Source organism: Rhinoderma darwinii, chromosome 1 (assembly GCF_050947455.1).
Source record: "Rhinoderma darwinii isolate aRhiDar2 chromosome 1, aRhiDar2.hap1, whole genome shotgun sequence".
Classification (NCBI taxonomy): domain Eukaryota; kingdom Metazoa; phylum Chordata; class Amphibia; order Anura; family Rhinodermatidae; genus Rhinoderma; species Rhinoderma darwinii.
The window spans coordinates 273,465,550-273,483,169 of record NC_134687.1 but is presented as its reverse complement, the minus strand read 5'-3'; the positions used below and the strand labels follow the sequence as shown (position 1 = coordinate 273,483,169).

Genomic DNA, 17,620 nt, shown 5'->3' with positions numbered 1-17,620 from the left:
CAATCATATACTGATGACCTAACCTGTGGATAAGTCATCAGTTGTCCGTGGGTGGACAACCCCTTTAAGGCTAGTAGTTGTTAGGTCATTCCATATTTGGACAATTGGTTCCTAAAAGCTGCCACCCGAGAACTGCTGCTTTCTCATGTATATTAAGCCATCTAACTTTTCACAGAGCATGAGTTTGTCATACAAAGTCAGAATTTTCACCAAGGTATCCTTTTCGATTCCAGCAGAAAGACCCTGACTTTGCATTCAGAGAAGATTCATACAATTAGGAAGGAGTTGGTGGTTCTAACTAACAGACTGTTCGTATTTCAGATCATGAGATCTGATGACCTTGGCTGAAGAGATGAAGGCCCATATGAGAAGTCTTAAACACCAAATGTTGAAATTGTGGAGCAGGGATCCACACAACTTGATGCAACAGGTGTATAGTCTTCCTTATACTGTAGGAAATATCAAGGGATGGCAATCACAGGGACAATCTCCAGAGGGGCAGATCCTTTTAGCCTAAAAAGTCCTCATAACTAAAAATGCGTCGGTACAAGGCCTCATCTCAGATACAAATGGGGCCAAAGAGTTTGGTCCAATCAGGACAAAAGAAGTCCAACTTCAAAACAGTTAAAAGCCATAAGGTTGGCACTTATTATCTACCATCCAGAAGTCAAAAACAAGGTGGTAAAAATATGGACAGACAACCTAGTGGCTGTTTACTATGTAAATAAACAGGGCGGCATCAAACGTCAACATCTGATGTTGGAGTGCAGCAAGCTAATGTCATGGGCGGAGAAAAACTGACCAATATATCGACCATTCACATTTCAGCAGTGGCGTAGCTATAGAGGACCAATTCAGGAGTACAAGGATACTGTGAGTTGTATTATTGCAAAGTGGAAGACTTTAGGAACCACAGCAACTCAGCCAAAGTGGCAGACCACGTAAAGTTAGAGACCGAAGTCGCTAAATGCTGAGACGCATAGTGCATAAAAGTCGCCTACGCTCTGCTGTCTCATTAACGGCAAGGTTCCAAACGTCCTATGGAATTCACATTCGCACAAAAAAAATGTGTGCCTGGAGTTTCATGGCATGGGTATTCATGGCCGTGCAGCTGCATGCAAACCTTACATCAATGAGCACAATGCCAAGCGTCGGATGGAGTGATGTAAAGCAGGCGCCACTGGAGCAGTGGAAACACGTTCGGTGGAGTGACGAGTCTGATGGACGAGTGTGGGTTTGGCAAATGCCAGGAGAACTTTACCAGCCAGGCTCCATTATGTCAACTGTATTTTGGTGGAGACAGGATAATGCTGTGAAGTTGTTTTTCAGGGGTTGGACTAGGCCCCTTAGTTCCGGTGAAGGGAAATCTTAATGCTTCTGCATACCAAAACATTTTGGACAGTTGTATGCTTCCAACTTTGTGGGAACAGTTAGGAAAATACCCTTTTCTGTTTCAGCATGACTGTGCCCCAGTGTACAAATCAAGATCCATTAATGCATGGGTGGGTGAGTTTGCTGTGGAAGAACTTGTCTGGCCCATACAGAGCCATGAACTCAACCCCATTGAACACATTTGGGATGGACTAGAACAGATATTGCGAGCCAAGCCCGCTCGTCCATCAGTGGCTAACATCACAAATGCTCTTCTGGATGAATGGCAAAAATTCCTACAGACACTCCAAAATCTAGAAGAAGTCTCCCTAGAAGAGTGGAAGCTGTTTTAGCAATTCCACATTAATGCCTATGGATTTGCTTCTGTAAGTGTAATGTGTAGGTGTCACAATACTTTTGTCTATATATTATACGTGTGGGTCGCAGAGCTGGCGCCCACACCTATCAGACATTTATAGCATACGCTATGGGAAAATTCCTTAACCCCTGCAAGGAGGTATGGACTTTCCTGGTCAGATTTACAGATCTTGAATAGTTACCGAATGGCAGTAAGTGCACTAAAGAAACAGTAGCGTAGTCAGAAATGGAGCCAACAGTCGTCACCAGTGATGCGATCAGGAAGCGACAATCCAGAGCATGAGACAGGAATCGTAGTCAGATAATGGGCAGAAGGTCAGAACCAGGAGTAGGACAACAGGTACCAGGCGACAAATCCAAGGAGCAAAACAGAAGTGAAACCTAAAAACATAGCCAAGGTCAGGGTCAGAGTAGAGGTCAAGGTCATGGTGAGGATCTGGAACAAAGCCAACCAAAGACGTACCTTAATCTGTAAGCGAGGTGTACAGGCCGGAATTCCCTTTAAATAGGCCATCTGGGCCAACATCCAGAAGCACCGGTTGATGGCCAGCAGAAAGAAGGAGAGCCGCAGACTGGAGAAGTAAGTCTGTGGATTAAGCACAGGACATCGCTGGAAGTTGCCTAGCCAGAGCTAGGGACATCCTGCTGGAACAGGGAGAGGTGAGTAAAAGTACACCCTTCATAGGGCCCCTCCTCAAAAGAACCTTGGGAGATTTGAGGGGATACTTTAAATTACATTTCTTAATAAGCTGTGAAGTGTGAATGTCCTCCTTTGGGATCCAAGTTCTCTATTCAGGATCGTATCCCTCCCAGTCGATTAAATAGCGTTTCCCACAAGCTCCTTTACTACACAGAGTTTGCTTGACTGCAAAAGTAAGTCTTAATATTCATTGAAAACGTATAAAATACCCAGGGGTCGGAGAAGAGAGATATGAAAACTATTAGGAATCCGGAGGAAAGAAGGCAATTTTAGACGAAAGGTTAGTTAATTTGTTTGAGTACCCGGAATGGTCTAATGAAATATGGGTCAGGATGGGACTCTAAGTCGGATATTCTTCATGGAAAGCCAGACTGTTTCTAGGAAGTATTAGGGTATGTGCACACGATAACGTCAATCGGTTTTAAGGAGAAAACAGCTCCTGCATTTCAGACGTAATTGCTCGTACTCGTGTTTTGCGAGGCGTCAATTATGGACGTAATTTGGAGCTGTTCTTCATTGGATTCAATAAAAAACGGCTCCAATTACGTCCCAAGAAGTGTCCTGCACTTCTTTGACGAGGCTGTCATTTTACGCGCCGTCTTTTGACAGCGACGCGTAAAATTACAGGTCATCGGCACAGTACGTTGGCAAACCCATTGAAATGAATGGGCAGATGTTTGCCGACGTATTTCGAGGCATAAAATGTCTCCAATACGTCTGAAAATAGGTCGTGTGAACCCAGCCTAATAGGACCAGTGCGTCGGTGCTGGTCACCAGCACCCTCGGCTTTAGCAGCAGCAGACTGTAAACGCCTATGGACCTCTGTCCAGATATCCTGTAGAGCTCTACAAATGTTCGCAACAGCTGGAAATTGAGGCTGCACCGTGATGTGAAGTTGAATGACGGGACATCGACTGTACGCCATATGCAAGAGGGATTTAGTGGATAACTACAAACATGGTTATTGTGGGCAATCTCAGCCCAAGGTAACAGTTTCTTTAGCTGTAGCCAAGTATCCTGATGGAACAAGCAGTCTATCTAAATGCAATGTATACATAGCTACACCAATTCTCCCTACTCTTGACCAACACTTTTATAAGCTCTTAAATAAAATACAAAACCTAAAATATAAAACCTACTTACAATGTATACAGTCTGGAGCTGCTTGATCACAATCTGGATCTCCTTTATGTTTGTTTTAGGGTGCGTGTCTACAAAACGTTTTATTTCTTCACCCATTATTGTGGCTGCTAATGCATTTGAAAAGTTTAAGGCTTTTCCAGTACCAATAGCCGAGACAGCAACAGATATAACTTCTCTCATGGAATTGCATTTATTTAAGAGCTGACGGATCCCATCTCTCAGTTCCTAAAAAAGCAATACTATAGTTAAGTATCGACATCGACAAACAGCCACACAATATACAACATGCACTGCTACCTTAATGCCTCATGCACACGACCGTGTGCGCCGGCCGAGTCCCGTCAGTGATCCGAGGAAAGATAGAACATATCCTCTCTTTCCTCAGATAATTTTGTGATATCACAGCGTTCGGCTAGAATTGCCAACTCTGTAGGTCATTACTCTGATAATTGTATATACATATTATGGGGATCTTGTGGTAACCCAAAATAAATGTTCAGTGATGCAAGTTCTGGTGAAAAATGGTAATATTTGCAGTTGCCTATGGCAAGGGTCCCACTCCTGCAAATGAAGCATTATATGGCACCCATTTAAATCAATCGACTATGAGCTGCAGGTACTAGGGTTGCCAACTGTTTGTATATTTATGGGCAGTCTGCAATAAACAAGTGTTTTTTTTCTGCCGTCCGTAGTGTTCGTCAGAAAAAAAAAAAAAAGTCCAGGATTTTTTTTCTTCCCCAGAAACTTTGCACTGCACATGTGCCAAAATTTACATGCACAGTGCAAACAAGTCAAGGGAAGCCGGCCAGAAGCATAGGGGGGACTGGAGTGATGACGGTCAGAGTCTGTCGGTCTCTGACTGAGGTGAGGCAGGGACCAGTCTTCTCACGAGACACGAAACACTATCCTTTAAAAACAATTAACAAGGTAATGACTCAAGACAGCAAAAATAATGCTGAATTTGCGGCATCTGTGTAGCAAAAACCCTCTAATGCATCCATGTGCACCAATAGAACATATGAATAATAGTGGGCTACCACAGACAACCCAGTTAATAAAGAACATAAATCAAAGATCTTTATTTATAAATCAATGTTAGATAATATATTGAGAACATTCAGGGAAATAGTGTTTTACTTTTGTAAGGCGCAGTTAAACCATTTATTTTTTATTTGTTTGCTTGTCATGTAAGCCAGTATATAGGGCGGTGCTTGTAGAGTTGTTCAGTGAGGGCTTTGACCAATGACATTCGCTGTTGCTCAGCAGTGAATGTGAGGAGACATGACAGGCCAATCACCTTTCAGCATGAAAAATAAGCTTCTAAATTATTTATTCAAAGCAGGTGGGTCATGGGATAAAGAAACGGATGCCATTCAGGAAAACCACAAAGTAAATGATCAAAATTAAATAATCCTCACATAATACAGAATTCATTTTTTTTTTTTATAATTATACACATTTAAGTTTGTGCATCCAATCTATTTTGCCATTTAAAAAGCAATATATTTTTTTATTTTACATACAATTTTAGTTTCTAGATAATAAATAAAAGAGAACTCAGGGTAGTTAATAATAGGAATCTAACTATTAATATCTTACCATTTCCGGAGAATTATCTTCATTTTTCCATTTGCTACAAATAATGAATATCACACATTTACTATCCACAGAATAGCTTCCCCCAGCAGTTGGTAGTTCAATGCAACAACCTGCTTTAGGTGTTTGACTTTGTAACACCGTTCTGAAAAGGTTAGAGAAGCGATCTCCTGCTGTCAACTTTAGACTTTTGGTTACATTCAAAGCAGTTAAGACTGGATTTGTTGCTAGCAGTGGAACAGCAAGCACATCAGCCTGTGAATGAAATAAGACAAAAATCAGTATTAATATATTATTAAACTTTTCTGTTAAAACTTCACTTTGTTTGGTCAGCAGTATAAAGCCCCTAGCCCTAGTCATACAGCTTTAAGATAAGGCTTCGTTCACATCTGCGTCAGGGCTCCGTTCCGTCGGAACGAAGCCCTGACTGACAAACTGAAACCGTAGGTTTCCGTTTTCATCACCATTGATTTCAATGGTGACGGGTCCGGTGCCAATGGTTTCCATTTGTCTCACCTGTGCAAGGGTTCCGTCGTTTTGACGGAATCAATAGCGTAGTCGACTACGGTATTCATCCCGTCAAAACAACGGAACCCATTGGAACTTTATTTTCTGGCGCCATAGCTGTATAAGGACGTGTATTTGTGGGACAAGTTGTATTTTTTAATAGCACCATTTTGGGGTACATAAAATTTATTGATTAACTTTTATTAACTTTGTTTGGTGGGGTATTGGAAAAAAAACGGACGCCATTCTTTTTTGTTTCCTAAATTTAAGCCATTTACTGTGTAGTATAAATAACAATATCTTTATTCAGCAGGTCATTATGTTTGCAGCGATACCAAATTTATAGTTTTGTTTATGTTTTACTAATTTTACACAGTAAAAAAAGTTTTTTTTCAAAATTATTTGTTTTTGTGTCGCCATATTTCTCAAGCCATAACTTTTTAATTTTTCTGCTGACATAGCTGTATAAGTGCTTTTTTTTGTATCTTGTAGTTTTTATTGGTACTATTTTCGAGTACATGCGACTTTTTGATCTTCTTATCAATTTTTTTTAAGGCAGGATGAACAGAAAACAGCATTGTTTTTATTTTTTTTGTGCGTTAAATAATGTAATCGTTTTAAAGATGGGGTCGTTACGGACGCGGCGATAACAAATATGTGTAACTTTGGAAAAAAAAAAATTAAATAGTAAAGCATTTTGTATGGAGAAAAAGTGGGTTCTTCATTTTTTTTACATCGTTAATATAAACTTTCTCTTTTTTTTAGTCCCACTAGTGGACTTTACTATGCGATCATTTGATCGCTTTTAAAAGAAACTGCAATACTTCTGTATTGCAGTTTATTATTGCCTGTCAGTGTAAAACACTTCACTTCCGAGGTGCGCAACACTCGTGTAAATAAGGCCTTAGGCTGAGTTCCCACGGGGAGGATACGCTGCGTAAAAGAACGCAGCGTATCCGCCCTGTGCGCCGCAGGTAATTTGGGGCGAAAAAACGCACTAAACTGTGGGCCAGTTTCTCACCTGTAATGTCGGCTGCGGAAAACTGCAGCACTTAGCCAGCCTGCTTGCACGCGGGCCTCCTGGGATGACCTCTGCGGTCAGCGGTCACATGGGATGAAGCGTCATCCCAGGAGGCCGGCCCTCTGACATCCAGACCGGCCTCCTGGGATGACGTTTCATCCATGTGACCGCCGCTACAGCCTGTGATTGGCTGCAGCGGAGGTCACATGAGATGAAGCGTCATCCCAGGAGGATAAAACACAGATTCCTAGGTAAATATAATATATTGTTATTTTTCTGAGTTGCGTTTTTTGCAGCAGGATCGCTGCGAACCCGCTGCAAAAAACGCAACAACTGCTATTTGTTGCGGAATTTACCTCCCCATTGAATACAATGGGGGAAACCCGCAACAAATAAGGTGCGTTTACGCAAATACAATTGACATGCTGCAGAATAAAACTCTGCGCCGCAGGTCAGTTTTTTACGCTCAGTATTTATGCAGTGTGTGGATGTGATTTGTTTTATCTCATCCACTTTGCTGCTACTGTATTTGCTGCAGATTTTCTGCAACGAATTCTGTTCCGGAGAATCCGCAGTGTTTACGCAACGTGTGAACTGGCCCTTACTCAGTTTACGCAAAGGCTATCTTTTGTATAACAGGAAAAACTATTAAAATGGCTGTCCACTTGGGCAATGTTGGTACTTATTACTTCTTAAACTCACACTGTAAAGGCCGTAAAAAAAAAAATTAATAGCCAAAATCGCTTTTTTTGTTCACATTAGCTCTAAAAAAAAATATTTAATCAAAAAGTTGCATGTACCAAAATATTGTACCAATAATAATTTAGTTTCTTAAAGACCAACTGGGCGTGTTTTTACTTTTGACCAAGTGGGTGTTGTAAAGAAGTGTATGAGGCTGACCAATCAGTGATCAATCAGCGTCCTTCACTTCTCATTGTTCCAGCCCAACTTCTTTCGCTGCATAATCACACTGTGCTGTGGATCATGTTGGGCTGCAACAATGAGAAGTGTATGAGGCTGATTGGTCACTGATTGGTCAGCCTCATACACTTCTTTACAACACCCATTTGGTCAAAAGTAAAAACACGCCCAGTTGGTCTTTAAAGGAACAGTGTCACCAAAAAAAAATTATTTATATCAGTTTGATGTTAGTGTTTTATTAAAAACGTTTGTATTTATTTGTGTGTTTGTGTGCTACTTTTTTTTATTTTTACACTTTTTCTTCCCTATGGGGGCTGCCATTTTTTTTTCCATTTCTGTATGTGTCGATTAACGACACATACAGACATGGAATACGGCAGCTCCAGTCCCATAGGGACTGCGAACGGGGCCCGTTCCATCCACTATGGTGTACGCCGTCTGTGTGGGAACGGCGCATGCGACGCTCCCACACAGACCAATTTGAAATGCGCGCCGTCCGGCGCCATTTTCCTGTGGACCGGAAGTCGCGGCCGGACAGTAAGATTACTACTTCCGGTCGCGGCTTCCGGGCTTGTGCACATGGAGCAGCGGCAGCAGACGGAGCGGACGGTCCGGAGGGAGCGGCGGCGACTGGAGCAGGTAAGTGATTTCTATGTATGTTCGTGTTTTACTGTATGTTTACTAGTGTATGTTAACCTACTACACTGTGTGTTAACTCAAAAAATGGCGACACACAGTGTAGGAGGTTAGACCGTTCAATCCCCTCGTTTCTCCCGACACTAGCCAGGATAAAGGAGGGGGGGATTCTGAGAGCTCACTAGAGCGAGGGATTTTTTCCCAATTTTGCAGCATAAAGCAATGTGGTTGCTTTACCACATGCAATGCTGCAATTTTGGGAATTGCTCCATCTAGTGACCAGCAATGGGAAATATTATAAATTAGAATCCAATTGAATCCAATTTATAATATTTCCTGACTCGTGAAAAAAATAAAAAAAATTAGAACAATGTTTAATCACCCACACACTAATTGTTTAACTAAAAAAAAATATACATTTTTTGCTAACAACACATTCCCTTTAAGAAACTAAATCTAAAATTGCTCATAACTTGCTCAAAAATGATCGTTTTTCAAAATAAAAACCACTGCTGTTATCTACATTACAGCGCCGATCAAACTATGTAGGAGATAGGGCACTTATAATCTGGTGAGAGAGCCTCTTTAACTCAATGACTGATTATTTTCGCCTCTCTGCTTCTACCCCAGTTAGACCGCACTCTGCTGTGGCCTGCTCCATTGCACTGCCTATCCCTCTTCCACCAAACTTCACAGTTGGCACAATGAAGTCAGGCAAGTAACATTCTTCTGGCATTCGCCAAATCTAGACTCGTCCTTAAGACTAACAGATAGAGAAGGGAGATCACTCCACAGCACACATTTCCACTGCTCCAGAGTCAAGTGCCGGCGTGCTTTACACCACTCCATTCAACGCTTGGCATTGTGCTTGGTGATGTAACGCTTGCATGCAGCTGCTTGGCCATGGAAACCAATGCCATGAAGCTCCGGACGCACAGTTTTTGTGCAGATGTTAAGCACTCGGCAAGCACACTTTGCAAGTTAACGTGGCCTGCTACTTTGTGGCTAAGCTACTGTGGTTTCCTAAGGCTTCCACTTCGCAATTAGGGTACGTTCACACGCTTAGCAAAAAACATCTGAAAATACGGAGCAGTTTTCAAGGGAAAACAGCTCCTGATTTTCAAACGTTTTTTTAAGCAACTCGCGTTTTTCCGCTGCGTTTTTAGAGCTGTTTTTCTATAGAGTCTATGGAAAAACGGCTCAAGTAGTAACATGCACTTCTTTTTCGCGCCCATTTATTTATTTATTTACACGGCCGCGTAAAAAAACAGCCCGTCTGAACAGAACGCCGTTTTTTCCATTGAAATCAATAGGCAGACGTTTGGAGGCGTTCAGCTTCCGATTTTTCCGCCCCAAAAACGTCCGACAATAAGCTGTGTGAACATACCCTAATACCACTCATAATTGATTGTGGAATATCTAGGAGGGAAGAAATTTCATGAACTGACTTGTTACAACGGCACCATCTTACTACAGTACCATGCTCTAATTCAGTGAGCTCTTTAGAATGACCCATTGTTTCTCCAAATGTTTGTAAAGGCAGTGTGCATAGCTAGGTGCTGGATTTTATACACCTGACAATGGACTGAATTAAACACCTGAATTCAATGATTAGGTGTGTCCCAAATACTTTTGTCCATATAGGGTGTATAAATACATGTATATGTGTTATATATCTATCTTTCAATCTACATACATACGTCCTTCACAATGAATTAAAATATCTTGCAAAACGTAATTTATTTCCGTAATTCAATTCAAAAAGCGAAACTCATATTACACACTGATGTACATTCATTATACACAGAGTGATCTATTTCCAGCATTTTTTCTTTTAATGTTGATGATTATGGCTAACCGTTAATGAAAACCCAAAATTGTGTCTTAGAAAATCAGATTATTATATAAGACCAATTTCAAAATTGATTTTTAATACCGAATTGTAGGCCTACTGAAAAGTATGTACAGTATCTGCACTCAATACTTGGTCGGGGCTACTTCTGCATGAATTACTGCATCAATGCGGCGTGGCATGGAGGCGATCAGCCTGTGACACTGCTGAATTCTGGAAATACATCACTCTGTGTGTAATGTAGCTATATAATATAATAAATAAACTTTTGGATGATATTCTAATTCATTGAGGTCGAATATATATATATATATATATATTACACATATATATATATATATACACTTACATACATATATACATATTGTAAGGGAATTAGGTAGCGGGACAGTCGTCTCCTGGGGTAGACGGGCACTCGGTATCAAACACGCCAGTAAATTTCATTCCGCACAGCAAAGATGTGGCACTACTGGCCTCAGCCAGTTTTATTTACAGGTTGTACATGAATAAAAAGAAAACAAAAAGAAAACTCTATGCCTGTCCGGCACTAACTATACAGTCAGGCATCCTAACTAACACAGTGCAGGCCTAATGCCTGGCACCATAAACCTTGCAGACCATACAACTTGTTATGAATGCAGTCGGTTTGCTCTCACAAGCTCCTCTCCCAAGGCTGAGAGAGAGTGTGACTGATCTGCAGCCTTTTTAAAGGGCTATCACACCTGACCCCTGATTAATAGCTAGACAGCCCAAGACCAGGACTGTGTGGATGGAGTCGGGACCCACCCATCTCTCCCCACTCCAACAACCGGGCCCTTTTCCAGGTTTTAGATAAAACCTATTGCAGAGGGAGAACCACATTCTCTTCTGAATTTAGTCCCTGGTTGTTTTCAGATAGCAGAAGACAGAAATCTTGGGGAAATATAGACCCCATCCACAACCTCTCCACATGGTCTGTCACAATATACAAACACGGTATATCACACACAAGAAAATGGCGACAGCACACTGTGAACACTAATGCCACCTAAGCCACTAAATATAAATAAATATGCATTGCTGCTGAATCTACTTACAATAGTGAGTGTAGTGTGATAGTAAGGAAACAATTGGTTTCTTTCATTGGTTAACCACTTTCTGATCAGACGCTTTACCCCCCTTCCTGACCAGGAACATTTTAAAAAAGTTTTAGCCATGTGCCAATTTAAAAGCAAATTGTTGTTCTATTACTCTTCCAGAATTTGCCAGGACTGTCCTGAATTTAATCTGGCTGGGGATTCCGCTCCTGGAGAAACCTCTGATGTTACTATCCATGTAAGGACAGTGACGCCAGGGTCTCCTCCTGAAGCGAAAGCATAGGCAACCCTCTGGTTGGGGATTCCGCTCCAGAAGGAGCCAGTTACGTCACTGTCCATATATGGACAGCTACGCCAGGGGCTACCTCTAGGAGCAGAATCCCAGCTCCTAGAGGTTTGGCACTATCTACAGAGGGCACTGTGGCATTATGTAAAGGATCTGCCAGGCACTACATCTGGGTATACTCCCAGGATTAATCAGTCGACACCTGAGGCCAGACCTCTGAGACTGACACCTGCTCCCACCAATCAGGGTGGCAGGCTCAGGAGTGGGAGAGCCTATCGCGGCCTGGTCAGTCAGAGTTAGCTCCGCCCCCTGTTCATTTATACCTGCCGTTTTCTCTTCCTCCTTGCTTGTTATTCTTCTTGGATTCCTGGCCCCACTGCTGCCTTGCTCCAGCCTGCTTCTGCCGTGCTTCTGCCTTGCTGCAGTTCCGTTTATCCTGCGTTGCTCTGCCCCTGGCTTGCTTCTGCTCCGTGCTCCCGTTTGTATACTCCACTACTTCCTGATCCTGACTGGCTCATTCACCGCTCCTTTTCCTCGCGGCGTTCCGTGGGCTACTGTATTCCCTTGCGTGTTCCCTGTTTGTACTCCCTTGCACTTAGACAGCGTAGGGACCGCCGCCAAGTTGTACCCCGTCGCCTAGGGCGGGTCGTTGCAAGTAGGCAGGGACAGGGCGGTGGGTAGATTAGGGCTCACTTGTTCCCTTCACCTCCTTCCTGCCATTACACATTATCTACAGATGGCACTAAGGCACTATCTACAGGGTAGCTGTGTGGCTCTATCTACAGGGGGTGTGCGGCACTATCTGCAGAGGGCACTGTGGCACTATCTACAGAGGGGTCGTGTGGCATTATCTACAGCAGAGCCATGTGGCATTATCTATAGGAAGCAATGTGTGGCACTATCTATCGTTTAGTAGGAAAAAAACAGTTTTCTTTACAATTTAACAGCTGTGTGGTATGCCCAGAAATAATCTTTTACACAGAGCCCAGACTTTGATGAGCAGCGTGTGTAGTAGTACCTGGAGTCCTTCTTAATGCCATGTTTGACACAAACCTGCACCTTTTCTGGGGATTCTGATCATTTTCCGTTAGAGGGGGGTTGTCAGGATAATGTCTCTCATGCAGCCTGCTGACAGACTGACTGAAAGCTCACAGGGGTAGTAGTGGATGGAAAAAGAAGAGCCATAATAATTTCCTCCTGGAATTTCAGAAAAGGTACCTGGTTTCCAGATTTTTGTAAAAAAAAAATAACAAAAAGTACAATGCTAATTGTATAAGGTACAGGGACACTTTTTTTTATCCTAGCGCTTTGATTTCCACAAGGTCAAATATGGCCTGAGCATCTAGTCGTTAAAGTCAATTGCCCGCATTTATTTATTATATTCCACCACACCCTCAGGTTTCTGTGCAATTATGTTTGTTTCATCAGTATAAATGGTGCTGAGCAGAAAGACATTTCGGATGTCCCTGTAGTTAACAGCCAGCAGTACTGAACCCAGGGCTGGCATTAGGGTAGGCAAACTGGGCAATTTCCCAGGGCCCCCATCCCCTTAGGGCCACCTGCCCACAGCATAACATTTATGGGCCGGGCGTCACAGGCCCCCTCATCAGTGCCGCATCTGCCATGAGGCCAGGTGAGCCAACGGCCTCAGGCGGCACCACCTACCCAAAGGGGGGGGGGGCGGCATTTTCAGCCCGGGACGGACTGGACCGGGTGGAGGGGCCATGCAGACGCACATAGCAGACGTGCCGAACGTCTGTAACACTCTTCCTCCTCTCTGACGCTGCACACAGCACATGCAGCCAGAGAGGAGCAAGTCTGCAGGAGGAGCAAGTCTGCAGGAGGAGCGACGAGCAGCACGAGGTAAGTTCCTGCCTTGCTGGGACCGGGACCCGTGACGTGAGTATACTGCAAGGGGGTGTCTGGGCATTTTACCGACAGCAGAGGGCTCTATGGGGCTGGAATAATCCACCCCATAGAGCCCTCACATCACTATAATGCAACGATTAGTGTGGGTGGGGGAGGGTCTGAGCGACTGACTTACTGCAGAGAGCTCTATAGGGGGGGATTCTGCCCCCCCCTTTAGAGCAGTCAGTCAGATGCTCAGACCCCCCTAACCTTTCAGTATAGTAACTAGTCAGGGCTCTATGGTGGGGGGATAATTCCCCCCTATAGAGCCCTCTGCTGTCAGTAAAACCCTGCAGTATACTCCTGGCTTTGTAGCTTTCCTGTGCTTAATTAGCGTGGGAAAGCTACAATCAGAGCTGTGACTGGTGAGTCTCACAGTCACTCACAGTGCACACTGCATGCAGCAGCTGCGGCAGCCAGTCTGACTGTGAGTCTCTGACCAGTCACCACCCACACGCAGCAGAGAGACAGGACAGACTAATAGTAAACCCTCAACTACTACAGTTTCACAGGAATTGACTATGATAGCTTCTATAGAGTAGTGGTTAGCTTGTCTGCCTTACACATGAAGGTTGCTGGTTCAAATCCCAGCTGTTTTTAAAAAAAATATTAATATATTGTTTTGGGCTTTGTTCACACTAGAATTAATATACGTTTACCTCTCTTCCGTCAGAGGGAGAGGATCGATACGTTAAACGGAAAGCAACGGTTCCATTAGAATTACCATTGCTTTTAATGGTAATTCTTTTGTATCAGTTGCTTTCCGTTTGTCTCCGTTCGCTAGGTTTCCGTTCTTTTGAACGGAAATAAAAGTTCTGCAGACTGCACTTTTGTTTCCTTTAAAAAAAATGGAAACTTAGCGAGACAAACGGAAAGCAACTGATACAAAAGAATTACCATTGAAAGCAATGGTAATTCTAATGGAACCGTTGCTTTCCGTTTAACGTATCGATCCTCTCTTCCTCTGACGGAAGAGCGGTAAACGTATATTAATGCTAGTGTGAAAGAAGCCTTAGGACCTGTTCACATCAGCGTTGGCTTTCCGTTCTGGGGTTCCGTTGGAGGTAACCCCGCAACGGAAAGTCAAACTGAAACCACAGCTTCCGTTTCCGTCACCATTAGCGCAGTCAACTGCGCTATTGATTCCGTCACAAAAACGGAAACCTGCCGGAATGGTGACGAACGGAAACCATTAGCAATGTTTCCGTCACCATTGATTTCAATGGTGACTGAAACGGAAGCTGTGGTTTCAGTTTGACTTTCCGTTGCGGGGTTCACCCGACGGAAACCTCCCACGGAACCCCGGAACGGAAAGCCAACGCTGATGTGAACAGGCCCTAATCCTTCCCCATAAACCTGCCCCCGCTAATTAAAATAAATATATTATATAATGTATATAGCGCTGTATCCTGTATCCGTCAGGTCAGCGGGTCCTGCAGGATCGAGCTGTTACCGATCACATCTAAGTTCATAACTTAGATGTGATCGGTAATAGGCGACCTAATGGATTCAGGTCTCAGCGCTATATACAGCTGCTCTGTATACAGGATACAAAGCAGCTGTATCTCAAAAAGTGCAAATCATTTTCAATAAAAAGTAATTAAAACTTGCACCAATCGCATTAATAGATATCTTTATATATCATACTGACAAGTCCGAAGTTTTCATTGGTGGGGGACCGAGCACTGAGGCCCCCACCAATTGCTAAAACGAAGCAGCAGAAGTGCTCGGGTGAGAGCTGTGCCGCTTCATTCGACTTTCAGCCGAGTGAGCGGTGTACGGACTCCTAGACTTTCTATTGAGCCTATACACTGCTCCAAGGAAAGCGAAATAGAATTTAAGCGGCACACCGCTCACCCGAGCACTTCTGCTGCTTCGTTTTAGCGACTAGTGGGGGGGTCTCAGTGTTCGGACCCCACTGATCAAAACTTCTGACATGTCAAAAGTTTTTTAAAAAGTTGTTACACTTTAAAGAGAATCTTTCACCTGCCCACAGATTTGCATTTGAGTGCAGCATGTAATGGTCAGGGCTGCACAAACTCTGGGGCACTTTAAAAAAAATTTCCTACCCTCTTTCCTTACTTAGATATCGGTGCCGTAATACTTGACGCCCGATATTTAAATAACCCCATAAACTGCCAATGGGGCGGTAATTGGCAAGGGGACGTGTAACATCGCTGTGACACAATCCGCCACAGACAATGTCAACAGCATTAGCTGGAGAGAGGAGATCATGTGCGCGCGCACGCTCTCACTCTTCAGCTCTCGGCAGGCAAGTACAAGACTTTGATCTCAGGTGAGAGATCAGTCTTATCGTCCTTGTCTGCCGAGAGCTAAAGAGAGAGCGTGCGTGCGCGCACAGCTCTGATGCCATCGAACAGAAGAAGAAAAATTCACACTCTTCTTCTCCTCTTGTGTTCCTTAGTGGTGGCGGAGCTGCGCGCACGCGCTCTCTCTCCAGCTCTTGCTGTAACGCTAACCGTAGCTGATTGGACAGTGTCACAGCGATGTTACACGCCCCCTTGCCAATTACCTCCCCATTGACAGTTCATGGGGTTATTTAAATATCGGGCGCCAAATATTACAGCACCGATATCTAAATAACGAAGGAGGCTAGGAAAAAAATGTAAATTGCCCCAGAGTTTGTGCAGCCCTTCCCATTACATGCTGCACTCAGCTGTACATGTATGGGGAGGTGAGAGGTTCTCTATAAAAGAAAGGTGTTATAATTATTATTTTTTTATTTGATATGTTTTATTTTATGGGCCTAATTTTTCTAAGTATTTTAATATGTTTCTGAAGGTAGCTATTTATTCATGTTTGTACGTCTGTGGGGGCAGCCAACTTTATTTTTATTTTTCATACTGCTAATTTTTGTTTTGCAGGTTCCGCTGAACCATTTGGACTACTTCGCTGATTTAAGCTTTATTTCTTTTTTTTTGTAATAAAATGGTTAAAGTGGATTCTGTGGAAGAGTTGTCATTTCAATAAAATTAATTTCTTTATGTCTCTGTTTTTTAATACTTCATTACCGCCTTAGTAATGGCTGCTGTCTGATTGAGAGCGTCCATTACTAAGAAGGGGCTTAGTGTTAGCCAGTAATAAGGCTATCACTAACCCATATTATTACCCTGGTACCCACCGCCACCAGGAGTATCGGGAAGAGCTGGGTACGATCCAGCACCCGACTCTGAAGAGAAGGGCGGGTACTGGCATGGCTGCAGGCTGGTAATATCAGGCTCGGAATGGCCAAAAACCATGGCCCTTTCCACCCTGGTAATGCTAGGCTGCTGCTGCTTTATCTTATCTGGCTGGTTATGAAAAATGGAGGGGATCTCACGTAATTTTTTTTCTATTTTCTTTTTTTTTAAAGATGTGGGGTTCCCGCTATTTTTCACAACCAGCCAGATACAATAAAACAGCTGCTGCCTAGCATCCCCAGGGTGGGAAGGGCCATGTTTTTTATCCCTTCCCAGCCTGGTAAAACCAGCCTGTGACCGCCCTGCTGCCTTACCGTCGCTTCAGATGGTCAGGTACTGGATCGTACTCCCCTCGCAGTGAGAACCGGCGTAATAATAGGGGTTAGTGATAGCCTTTTTACTGGCTAACACTAAGCCCCTTCTTAGTAATGGACGCTCTCAATCAGACAACAGCCATTACCAAGGCCATAATAAAGTATTAAAAAAAACAGACAAGAAAAACTTTTATTGAAATCTAAACTCCCCCATGCAATCCTCTTTCACCATTTAAAAAAAAAAAAAAAAAAAAAGTAGATCATCGGAGTAGTCCAATGAATCTACGACGTAGTCCAAACGCTCCAGCGGAACCTACCAAAAAAAAGAAGTATAAAAATTTTAAAAACTTAAAAATTTGCCACAATAGTCACTCAATATAACTATACTGTAATCACTTATATGGTCTACAGATATCTTGTGTATAACTGGCAACTACCTCTATAAGGTCACTATATGGTGGTAATATTGGTCTATATATGGTGTGATTTATTCACTAACAGTTTGGTGGGTTTTTTCTGACACAATGTTGTAGTAATATGTGATCATGATTTGGTAGTTTTATTCAGTAACCGTATGGAGGTATTATTCAGTAATAGTATGCAGGTATTATTCAGTAACAGTATGGCGATATTATTCAGTAACAGTATGGAGGTATTATTCAGTAACAGTATGGGGATATTATTCAGTAACCGTATGCAGGTATTATTCAG

General features: G+C 43.0%; 1 protein-coding gene across 1 annotated transcript in view; it reads right to left on the bottom strand.

Annotated features, from left to right (window-relative positions):
- Positions 1 to 17,620, bottom strand: part of LOC142743175 (uncharacterized) — a 195,468-nt gene that overhangs the window by 5,009 nt on the left and 172,839 nt on the right. The window contains exons 8-9 of the mRNA XM_075853709.1: positions 5,192 to 5,443; positions 3,593 to 3,817 (exon numbers count right to left, since the gene is read on the bottom strand). Of these exons, the coding sequence (XP_075709824.1) occupies positions 3,593 to 3,817; positions 5,192 to 5,443 (477 nt within the window). The remainder of the gene's footprint in view (positions 1 to 3,592; positions 3,818 to 5,191; positions 5,444 to 17,620) is intronic.